This window comes from Acinonyx jubatus, chromosome C2, assembly GCF_027475565.1.
Source record: "Acinonyx jubatus isolate Ajub_Pintada_27869175 chromosome C2, VMU_Ajub_asm_v1.0, whole genome shotgun sequence".
NCBI classification, from domain to species: Eukaryota; Metazoa; Chordata; class Mammalia; order Carnivora; family Felidae; genus Acinonyx; species Acinonyx jubatus.
The window spans coordinates 122345822-122358016 of NC_069384.1; the positions used below are offsets into that span (position 1 = coordinate 122345822).

General features: G+C 44.8%; 1 protein-coding gene across 1 annotated transcript; it reads left to right on the forward strand.

Annotated features, from left to right (window-relative positions):
- The first annotated feature begins 992 nt into the window (after window positions 1-992).
- LOC128315297 (proline-rich protein 23A-like) lies at window positions 993-1745 on the forward strand. Its single transcript, XM_053221392.1, has one exon. The coding sequence runs from the start codon at window positions 993-995 to the stop codon at window positions 1743-1745; it is 753 nt and encodes a 250-aa protein (XP_053077367.1).
- Window positions 1746-12195: the final 10450 nt, after the last annotated feature.

The window sequence follows — 12195 nt, forward strand, 5'->3', positions numbered from 1 at the left end:
ATACAAGTCAGGTAGTAATTTTGAATATATAAAGTTAACCTTAGGATATATTTTGCTACCGTTATTAATAATTACCACAGTCTGGCTTGCAACAACAACCACCACCAAAACTGCAGTTAGTTTGCCTTGATCATTTTTTTAAAGCTTTCTTTATCACAGAAAATTAGGATTTCTAATTTCTCTCCCGAATGAGAAGAATTTCAAGGGCCATGTGAGTGGGGCAGGGAAACAGTGATCCATGAGGAAGTAAAGGCTTTTTATATCTCCTGTAAAACCTTAGAGGACATTAGACACAGACTACTTTTTTTTGTAAAGCTTATTTATTTATTTTGAAAGAGAGGACGTGCGAGTCAGGGGGTGACAGAGAAAGAGAGAGAATTCCAAGCAGGCTCCTCAATGCCAGCACAGAGCCCCATGCGGGGCTCCAACCCAGGAACCACGAGGTCATGACCTGAACCTAAGTGGGAAGCTTAACGGGCTGAGCCACCCAGGCGCCCCAGGCAAGGACTACTTCTTAAAGTAAACAAGCAGTTTTTGACCCTGTGCTCTGGCTCTCCACCCCTCACCCCACCCCACCCCCCAGAAGAAAGGCAATAAAGGCCAGTGGAACCCACAGGCACATCCAAGGGGTATTCTCGCTACAGTTTCTTAAAAACCTCCCGCTACTGCACGTCACTAAATCTAATCCCCCGTTAGGCAGGAGGCGGGGCTTATATTGAAACCTCCTCTGCCGGTCACCTGACTTCTCCTATTAATAATTCAATGCTTACCCTGAAGTGTGAGGGCCTACTCTGCGCCACCAGAACCTGGACCGAGGGTCTCCCGGGAGGCGCCCCCAGAACTCCTGGGCACTCACTCTGCGTCGCGCCGTGCCGCGCCCCGCCGCGCCCCGCCGCCTCACCTGTCGTCGAGACCTGTCACTGCGTGCAGGACTCAGCCCCTCACGCCCTCCGCCAGGCCCCGGCAGCGCCACCCGCAGCGCCGTCCAGGTCATGGGCAGCCGGCCCCGCAGCCCCAGCGCCTACCCTGCGCCCTGTCCCGGACCGTCGACCGGAGGACCCGGCCCCGCCAAGCGCAGACGAACCGAGGAGCTTGCAGGCCTGGAAGGCCTGGAGGGGCCCCCGGCCGCCGGTGCCCTCACCTCGGTGGTGGTCCTGGCCACGGGATGTGCCCTGCAGATGTCCCTGGACGACGTCGACCTGGTGCTGGAGCCCGAGCCCACGTCGGTCCTGCAAGTGTCCGTCGAAGAGCTCACCCTGCTGCTGGTCCCCGAGGCCCTCCTGCGCTCAGGAGAGCAGGGCCACTCGCTCGTCGGCCTGGAACCCGGCGCTTTTCTGGGCGCGCCCGGGCACAACATCGCCGTCGAGCAAGGATTCTTCCGCGCATCTGTCCCACAGATGGCCCCCCAAGAAGAGGCCTATGAGGAAGACGCGGACCCCGCGTTCCTGCCCCCTCGGATGGACCCTGCAGCCGGCTCCGTCGCTGGGCTCCGCCCCTGCGCGGGAAGCGTGACCAACCCCTACCGTGTGGGCCAGGTACCAGAGCCCCGGTCTTGGGCCCCCACTCCTAGTCCAGAGAGACGCTCTTCTTTCCGCTACTTCAACCTGGACGTCCACCTTCTGGAACCCTTCCCCAACTCGCCACTCCAACCTCTACCTCCCTCTCCGAGTCCAGGCCCCCATGCGCGCCCCCAGCGCCCTCCGGGTCCTTCTCGCAAGGCCCGGAGACGCCTGTTCCAGGAATGAACTGCTCCCACAATCTCTCACCACCCGGCTTCGGCACTAGTGATCCTCCACTACACGCTGTGAACACATACCACCACTCAGAGATGAAGCATCTGCATCGTAGACAATGGGCAGCTGCAGTTTTTGTTGTTTCGTTTTTGTCTCATTTTGTTTAGCTAAATGCCTTGATCGGTAGCAGGCATGGATGGGTGGGTGGATGGATGGATGGATGGATGGATGGATAGATAGATAGATAGATAGATAGATAGATAGATAGATAGAGTCTGGTAAGGACCTTTAGCAGGGAGAGTAGACCACACATAATCAACGACGGATTTTCAGGTCCCTTGCTTGTGGTGCATGAGCTGTTTCTTCCACTTCTGTCATCTTCAGCCAACCCTATTCTTCTTGTTTCACCCCTACTCTTGCTTCAGAGTCATCTCATTTTTTTTCCAAATTATCCCCTTTTTTCATCACCTCCCAATGCCTGTCTCCTTTCTCTCCACTTCAGGTTGTTTTTCCTTACCTTTGTAATTGTGAATTTACCTCTATGAATTCTCCAATGCCCTTGGAGGTGCTTCTGATCACCAGTTTTTGTTTGTTTGTTTGTTTGTTTGTTTGTTTGTTTGCTTTTAGCATGCTCAATATTTATTAAGAAGAGCTTTGTGAAAAAAAGTCCAAGTAAACAGTAGGGAGACGAGGAGAAGTTAAAGTGCTGCAGATCCAGTGACAGCCTCAGCAACCTCTTTGGGAGCTCGGGAGTCAGAATGGCTGGTCAGCCCTGTCCCAGGGAAGGCTGAAATAGCCCTCTTCCCTCATCAATCAGCCACTGGGTGTGAGAGACCAGGGAAGGACCATAGCCCAGGGCAAGGCCACTTTCTTCAGGTGAGACAGTTTCTAAAGGGCATGGCAGCTGAAGGCTGTCCATAGCACTTCTTCTAGCACTTATGGAAAAACTTCTCATAAAGAGGATCTAGGTGGTGCACTGCACTGCCCACTGCAACATCATAATATTGATTCCTTTTATCTTAATATTCGTCTGTTCACCTCCACTTTCTGATCTTTATGATTAGCAGTAAAGAAATTATAATTTTCTTCATATAGGTCTTGAATATTTGGATAAAACCTAATCACTAATTTTCTTTTTCTCTCCTTGCTTTCTAAACTCCTTTCCCTGGACCTGGTCAATCAAGATAAATGCATACTGAATGAATGAATGAATGAATGGCACACAAATGTAATGCATTGGGCTTTGGAGAAGTATTTCTAAAATTAGAATAAAAAACGGTGAAAATAATGTTTTCTTAAAGTTTACTTATTCTGAGAGAGAGAGCACAATTAGGGGAGGGGCAGACAGAAAGAGAGAGAGAATCCCAAGCAGGCTCTACACTATCAGTGCAGAGCCTGATATAGGGCTCAAACTCACCAACTGTGAGATCATGACCTAAGCTGAAGTCAAATGTTTAACCGACTGAGCCACCGAGGCACCCCTGAAAATAATATTTAATGGAAGGAGGAAAGGAAAAGCCATGACATTGTTTCATTACAGAAGCAGACTGTACACTATTCTCCTGTATTCTCCTGTAGCTAAACAGTCAAATGGGTATTTCTTTGTTTTTAAGTTTTTATTTAAATTTCAGGGAACATACAGTGTAATATTTCTTATTTAAGTTTATTTATTTATTTTGAGAGAAAGAGAGAGAGAGCATGACTGGGGAGAAGGGGCAGAGGGAGAGAGAGAGATTCCCAAGCAGGTTGTGCACTTGTCAGCACAGATAAGAGCCCAATGTGTGACTCAAATTCACAAACCGAACCGGGAGATCATGACCTGAGTCGAAATCAAGAGTCAGATGCTTGACCAACTGAGCCCCCCAGGCACCCCAACACACAGTGTAATATTAGTTTCAAGTGTACAATATAGTGATTTAACACTTTGATACAACACCAGTGCTTATCACAAGTGCACTCCTTGATCCCCATCACCTATTTCACCCATCCCCCCCATCTCCACATATGAGTGAAATCATATGGTATTTGTCTTTCTCTGACTGACTTATTTAGCTTAGCCTAATACTTTCTAGCTCCATCCATGTCACTGCAAATGGCAAGATTTCACTCTTTTTTATGGTGAATAAATATATACATATATAATACATACATATACACATACATATAGTGCACAAAATATGTGTTAAATTGGCCATTCATGTTATCAGTAAGGCTCTGGTCAACAGTAGGCTATCAGTAGTTAATCAAAGTTACACACAGATTTTTTACTGTGTGGGGTCAGCACCCCTAATGCTCTCATTGTTCAAGGGTCACCTGTATATATATGGCTCATTTCTCCCAAAGATTTCCAGTTCCATCACATGGATATACCATATTTTATTCATTAATTTATTAATGGATATTTGTGTTTATAGTTTTTAATATTACAAACAATACTGTAGTAAACATCCTCACACTTGTCATCTTATGCACCTGAGGAAGAGTTTCTGTAGGAAATATACCTAGAAATTATATTTATGGGTAGTATGGCGTGTACATATACAGTTTTGTAAGATATAGCCAAATTGTTCTCTAGAGTGGTTGTAACAATTTAAACAGCTTCTAGCAGTCTTTCACCACACTGTATCACCAAACTTTAATGTTCATTTATTTTTGAGAGAGAAAGAGAGACAGAGTGCAAGTAAGGGAGGGGCAGAGAGAGAGGGAGACACAGAATCAGAAGCAGGCTCCAGGCTCTGAGCTGTCAGCTCAGAGCCTATCACAGGGCTCAAACTCATGACCCACAAGATCATGACCTGAACCGAAGTCAGACACTTAACCAACTGAGCCACCCAGGCGCCCCCTGTATCACCAAACTTGAAGTTGTTTGCCAATGGTACCTCATTTTTTAAAACTGCAATTCCCCAATTACTGGTAAGACGATGAAAATTTTCATGTGTAATTGGAATGATACTTTAAAAATAATTTCAGATATATTTTCATATACTGCAAATCTTACTCTCAGCTTCTCACTCATTAAATCTAATGTCTTTAACCTTTTCAGTGGATAAGACAAGTACACCCTAGATTAAAGCAGTTAGCTGTCAGTCCAGAGTTTCAAGCTGACTCTTTTTAGCCCATTACTAGGTAAATATGAGAATCAGTTTTCTCCAGGCAGAAAAATTGTTATCTTAATTTCCTAAGCAACCTTTAAATATCAACAGCCAATTTTGGAAATTGGAACATAGAGTTTTAATAGAAACCATTAAGCAGAGGAGACAGAGGAGTTCTAACTGGGCAAGAATGGAAAGGAAAAAAAGGCCAGTCTTACCTAAGAGTAGTATGTGGAAAGGAAAAGAGGGACAGATTTAAGAGTGTAAGCATTCATCACTCACATGTCTCATGACTTTCAGCTTCTATAAGTAAAAACTCTTCACAATGGTTTAGGAGAAGGCCAAGAAAAAGGAGGTTTTGGGGGTGCCTGGGTGACTCAATCAGTTAAGTATCTGACTCTAGACCTCAGTTTCGGTCATAATCTCACGGTTGGTGAGATTGAGCCTTGAGCCCCCGCATCCAGCTCCATGCTGTCAGCTTGGAATTTCCTCTCTCCCTCTTTCTCTGCCCCTTCCCCCCTCAAAAACAAATAAATAAACATTAATAAAATAAAATTATATATGTGTGTGTCTGTGGATATATATATATATATATATATAAATGCAGCTGGCTGACTCTGTCAGAAGGGCATGCAACTTTTGATTTCAAGGTTGTGAGTTGTTCGAGTCCCATGTTGGGTGTAGAAATTACTTAAATGTAAAAAAAATTAATAAATAAAATGAAAATTGAAAAATAAAAATATATATTAAAAATAGTTCTTTTGGAATACTAGAGTATTATTTAGTTTCTTCACTCTATTGCTGGATATGTTTTAGTTTGAAGGTACTGCATCCATTTGAACTTCTTGCTGAAAAAGAACAGAATCCTCAAATTCATCCTTTTAATAAATGATCACACCTAACTTGGTTTACCTATGGTCAGAGTGAAGGAGCAGCGAGGATGGTGGGATTGGACAGGGGCAGAAGATGGAGATATTGTAGGACAGGATAATCATGCTATGGAGAAGGTGGGGGCCAGGGCTACAGTAGCACATTAGCCCATGTTAACAATGAGGAAACAAAATTGTGCTGGATGGGCAGTCCTGCTGGGGCTTTTAATTCTGACATTAGTCATAGGTACTTCATCTCAAAAACTCTGCTTACCAAGAATCTATTGTATCAAGAAGTATTACAAAGCAGTAATCATCAAGACAGTATGGTACTGGCACAAAAACAGACACTCAGATCAATGGATCAGAATAGAGAACCCAGAAATGAACCCACAAACGTATGGGCAACTAATCTTTGACAAAGCAGGAAAGAATATCCAATGGAATAAAGACAGTATCTTCAGCAAATGGTGCTGGGACAACTGGACAGCGACATGCAGAAGAATGAAACTGGACCACTTTCTCACACCATACACAAAAATAAACTCAAAATGGATGAAAGACCTAAATGTGAGACAAGAAGCCATCAAAATCCTCAAGAAGAAAGCAGGCAAAAAAAAACTCTTTGACATCGGCCACAGCAACTTCTTACTCAACACATCTCTGGAGGCAGGAGAAACAAAAGCAAAAATAATCTATTAGAATCTCATCAAAATAAAAAGCTTTTGCACAGCAAAGGAAACAGTCAACAAAACTAAAAAGCAACCAAAAGAATGGGAGAAGATATTTGCAAACAACATATCAGATAAAGGGTTAGTATCCAAAATCTATAAAGAACTTACCAAATTCAACACCCAAAAAACAAATAATCCAGTGAATAAATGGGCAAAAGACATGAATAGACACTTCTCCAAAGAAGACATCCAGATGGCTAGCAGACACATGAAAAAATGTTCAACATCACTCATCATCAGGGAAACACAAATCAAAGCCACAATGAGATACCACCTCACACCTGTCAAATGGCTAACATTAACAACTCAGGCAACAAAAGATGTTGGTGAGGATATGGAGAAAGAGGATTTCTTTTAAACTGCTGGTGGGAACGCAAACTGGTGCAGCCACTCTGGAAAACAGTATGGAGGTTCCTCAAAAAATTAAAAATAGAACTACCATACAACCCAGCAATTGCACTACTAGGTATTTATCTAAGGGATACAGGTGTGCTGTTTTGGAGGGGCACATGCACCCCAGTGTTTATAGCAATGCTATTGACAATAGCCAAAGTATGAAAAGAGCCCAAATGTCCATTGACAGATGAATGGATAAAGAAGATGTGGTATATGTATACAATGGAGTATTACTCAGCAATCAAAAAGAATGAAATTTTGCCATGTGCAACTACGTGGATGGAACTAGAGGGTATTATGCTAAGTGAAATTAGTCAGGGAAATACAAATATCATATAACTTCACTAATATGAGGAATGTAAGATACAAAATGGATGAACATAAGTGAAAGGAAGCAAAAATAATATAAAAACAGGAGGGGGACAAAACATAAGAGATTCTTAAATATAGAGAACAAACAGATGGTTGCTGGAGGGATTGGGGGGGGTGGGCTAAATGGGTAAGGGACATATTGGACAAAGGGCTAGTATCCAAAATCTATAAAGAACTCACCAAACTCCACACCCGAAAAACAAATAATCCAGTGAAGAAATGGGCAGAAGACATGAATAGACATCTCTATTCTAAAGAAGACATCTAAAGATGGCCAACAGGCACATGAAAAGATGCTCAACGTCGCTCCTCATCAGGGAAATACAAATCAAAACCACACTCAGATATCGCCTCACACCTGTCAGAGTGGCTAAAATGAACAAATCAGGAGACTATAGGCGCTGGAGAGGATGTGGGGAAACGGGAACCCTCTTGCACTGTTGGTGGGAATGCAAACTGGTGCAGTCACTCTGGAAAACAGTGTGGAGGTTCCTCAAAAAATTAAAAATAGATCTACCCTATGACCCAGCAATAGCACTGCTAGGAATTTACCCAAGAGATACGGGAGTGCTGATGCATAGGGGCACTTGTACCCCAATGTTTATAGCAGCACTGTCAACAATAGCCAAATTATGGGAAGAGCCTAAATGTCCATAAACTGACGAATGGATAAAGAAATTGTGGTTTATATACACAATGGAGTAGTACATGGCTATGAGAAAGAATGAAATATGGCCCTTTGTAGCGACATGGATGGAACTGGAGAGTGTTATGCTAAGTGAAACAAGTCATACAGATAAAGACAGATACCATATGTTTTCACTCTAATGTGGATCCTAAGTAACTTAACAGAAGACCATGGGGGAGGGGAAGGGGAAAAAAAAAGTTAGAGAGTGAGGGAGGCAAACCATAAGAGACTCTTAAAGACTGAGAATAAACTGAGGGTTGATGGGGGGTGGGAGGGAGGGGAAAGTGGGTGATGGGCATTAAGGAGGGCACCTGTTGGGATGAGCACTGGGTGTTGTATGGAAACCAATTTGACAATAAATTTCATATTTAAAAAATAAAATAAATAAACAAAAGTTAATTTTTTAAGAAAAAGAACCTATTGTACTTTCTTTGGACAAAGAATGCTTTCTGGGCATGACAATCACACATGCACACACACACACAGACAACGTTGTTAAAATACTATATTTTTATAAGAACTAAAGAATCAATTTTATGGCTTTCTTCAAATTAGCATAGTTCTTAAAATCTCATTTTCAAATGTCTGACGAAAAAGCATACAATAATGTTGAAAAGAATATAACTCTTTTAAATATTTTTTCCCTTCACCTCACTCACTTTTATTTTTCTTTAAAGATAATCTGCTTCATGAAGAAAGAACCATAGGTTCTTTTGACCTGATGAAATGCAAGATGATGGGGGGAATAGGGATGTATAGCAAGGCTTCTATCTAAAAACTTATTTAATTGAAAAAGTATTCCAAATGATATTCCTATCAAACAAATAGTCTTAGAAAGATTTGAACATAAGCTTTAAAAAAAGTGCACTGTTTTGGTGAGGGGTATGAGAAGCAAACTCTATTTTGTGGGAAAAGAAGAAAGAAAGAAAGAAAGAAAGAAAGAAAGAAAGAAAGAAAGAAAGAAAGAAAGAAAGAAAGAAAGAAAGAAAGAGAGAGAGAGAGAGAGAGAAAGAAAGAGAGAAAGAAAGAGGAAGAAAAAGAAAATAAAGGAAGGAAGGAAGGAAGGAAGGAAGGAAGGAAGGAAGGAAGGAAGGGAGGAAGGGAGGAAGGGAGGAAGGGAGGAAGGAAGGGAAGGCAGCTTTAGAGAATTATAGTCAGCCAAGGCAGAAATAAAAGGGTGAATTATATTTCAATACAGCTATCATTTTTTAAATGTATATTGGACCATGTCACTCTTCAGCTTACAATAATGGTTCCTCAGTGTTTTTAGAATAAAAATCTAATTTCTTACCAAAAAGAAAAGAAAGGAAGAAAAGATGAGTCCACAGACTTCTAGTCCAAGCTGCTCTATAACGGATTTATTGTCACTCAAACTGTCTGTGTCTCGGTTTTCTTTGCCCTATTATAGTGTGTTTCTCTGGAGGGATCCATCAGCTGGTGTGTGTGCCTAGAGAAATCCACACAAGGAATCATTTGCCCCCTGCTCCACAGAGACTTAACATTAACTCTGGCTCTAATATGAACTCTGTTCTGAGCTGGGTTCCTTTTAAATCCACTCATCAAGCTGAGGCTGTCACAGGCTTAAAGCCCCCAAGCTAAGCTTGCACGGAGACCCCTGAAAACACAGGCAAGAATAAACAACTGAACCAACAGTCCCTGTCATGCTCATTAGTAGGGGCCTTTGGACATTTCCCACAGGTTTCTTTCTTTTCCTGTCAGATTGGCAAAGGGTCCAGGACATTGTTGCTTATTATCCTGTGGCCCTCTAATTTCAGTCCCATCCTCCACTAACCTGTCCGTCAAACTCAGGTAGGCAAGAGAGACTCACTTTCCCAGAGGCCTTGTCAGAGGCCTGGCCTCCCTTCCTCTCCCTCCCCTCCCCTCCCCCACAGACCTCTGGACACAGCATTCCAGAAGCTTCCATGCCTTCCCTGACCACTGACCATGACTATCTGGGGCAAGTCTGAACAGGGAACTGAAATAATAGCGGCTGATGTTGGGCACGTGCTATGTACGGACATTTCTCAAACATGATTTCATTCAAGCTGCTACTAGCCCTATTGTCATCCTCATTTTACAGATAAGAAAACTGGGGCTCATAGGATATTAAAATGGGGTGCCCAAAGTCTCACAGCTTTTACCAGTGAGGCTTCCCTCTTTCAGGAGAGATCTAGAAGGACAGCAGTCCAGAGGGCCCTCCCTGGATAGTCTCATGAGGCTCCCCTGTCCAAAAGCAGGAAAGCACGGAGACTTCTGAAAATCCCTCCCTGGGAGAATCAGGCAATGATGAAGGGGAAGAGCCGGGTAGCACTCAGAGGAGAGAACTGCTGTAAGCTTTAAAGAAAGCCTTCACAGCTGGGAAGGAGTGAGTCTTGGGCACACGGACTCTGGAACGATACAAGTTACTAGTCGTCTTGTTACCTTGAGCGGCCTGACCGCGCAAATCCCTCCTGGTCTTGGGACTTCATTATCCCCAACTCTCAAAGAGGCAGGCATCAGGCTAGATTCCTTCAGGCAAAAGCCAGGAAACATCCATGACGGGCCAGAGTAGAGGGTGAAAAAAGTACGGGAAAGAGGAAAAGAGGTAGAATATGGGAAGGAAGGCCAATCTCACCTGGCCAACTCCCACTCAGCCTGCCTCTCATAGGAAGCCTTCCCTGAACCTCACCCCGGTGGCCCTTTTCTGGGCTCCGCTCTAGCTTTCAGCCGGAGCCCAGCACAAGGCCTGTTCCTGGTGGAGGGAATGTTGGTGAAGTGCAGAAGCAAACTTCAAGGGAGAGGATACATGAACAAAATGAGCGGCCTCCCCTGTGGGGCCAGCAGGTGCTGGGAAAGCCCCGTGGAATCGAGCTGACTCGGCATGTGGATCAATGATGTGTGAGTATATAAAAGAGTGAGTTGGTGAAAGAAGGACCAAGACTGGGCAGCTGCCTCCCCAGAAGGGCTTGGGAAGGGACACACCAGCTGGCTGGTTCTGGGGGCAGATGCCAGAGTCTGGGGCCCAGAGGCAGGTCCAGAAATGAAGTTCTGCAGCCATGCTAAGTTCCCCAGAGGCCTGAGTCAGGAGCTAAGGTTTGGAGGGACACATGAAGAAGCCAGAAAGCCAGAGCAAGTGGGAAGACACCCCTTAATGCCCCAACTCTGCACTTAACTAACTCTTGCTCATCCTCCCACAGTCAGCTAACTGCTTCTAACGGCCTGTGCTAACTAACATCCTTCCCCCATTATGAACCGCTAAACCCCAGCGTGGCCCCTCCCCCTCCTTCCATCAGAATTTTCATTAAACGTTCAGCATCTGATTGCTTTCCCCACAGGGTCTATTCACTCTGTGAGGGCATGGACAGTGCCCTGTCCCACTGAATGGCCACCCCCAGCCTTGGGTCTGGCACATGGTAGGCACTCGGGAAGTACTTGTCGAATGCAAAAACGAGTGAAAGAAGGCAGAGGAGGTCCTCTCGGGGGCCCTGATAGAAGGAGGCCTGCGGAGGACGGATGGGGGGCGGGGGGGGGGGGAGTGGCACCCCTGCCACCAGTCAGGCAGTTTGCCCCCAGAAGCACAGAGGAAGAAACCAGGCTGACAGCCGCTCAGCCACTCGGCATGCTCCAAGCAGCCTGTCAGGGATTCTTTGACCTGGCTTGAGCGCAGAGCTGGGAAACTATTTTAACCAACTTGCCTTGCTGGGGCCTGACATTATGCCGCCCATTTTCCCGCCTTCTACTGTGGTTTGGTGATTAGGGAGTTGCCTGTGGCTCATTCTCCATCACACAAGCCCAAATGAGCCCAGCGTTCTTCCTCCAATTCGCACATGGAACCAAAACATCCTGGCCCTGGTTTTACTTTCCTTCATAAGCCCTTGCACTGCCCTCACTGAGGGTCCTTCTGAAATCCTAGAGGTTTGTTCCCAAGCAGTATATTCCATACACAGCTTGAAGTGGGATTACAGTAGAGATAAATAAAAGATTAGTTTCCGAGTTTCGGGACTAAATAAAGGATCGGATTCTTGGTGATTGGGAGATAAAAGGAATTTTTGGGTTTGTTCATGGATGAACCGATTCAGAAGCAGTTTGGGGCAGTGGGTGGGACCAGGAGCTCAGTTTTCCCTGGGGTCTTTTTGTGGGTCTCCCGTACTACCCTCCCTGGCCATCTGTTTTCACTTCTGGGACAGGCTGAGCAAGCTAGGACAATAGGGAACCCAAGCAAGGAGGCTGGTTGGAGACTCTGACCGGGCCAGGTATTGAATCCGGAATGGCTGAGCATAACTGGTTCTTACCCTGGATTCAGAGGGTCTTCCAGGTCCCACCAGGATGTAA

What these genes read in the sequence shown, in the direction of transcription:
- LOC128315297 (XM_053221392.1), top strand. Translation starts at nt 993, where the DNA reads ATGGGCAGCCGGCCCCGCAGCCCCAGCGCCTACCCTGCGCCCTGTCCC.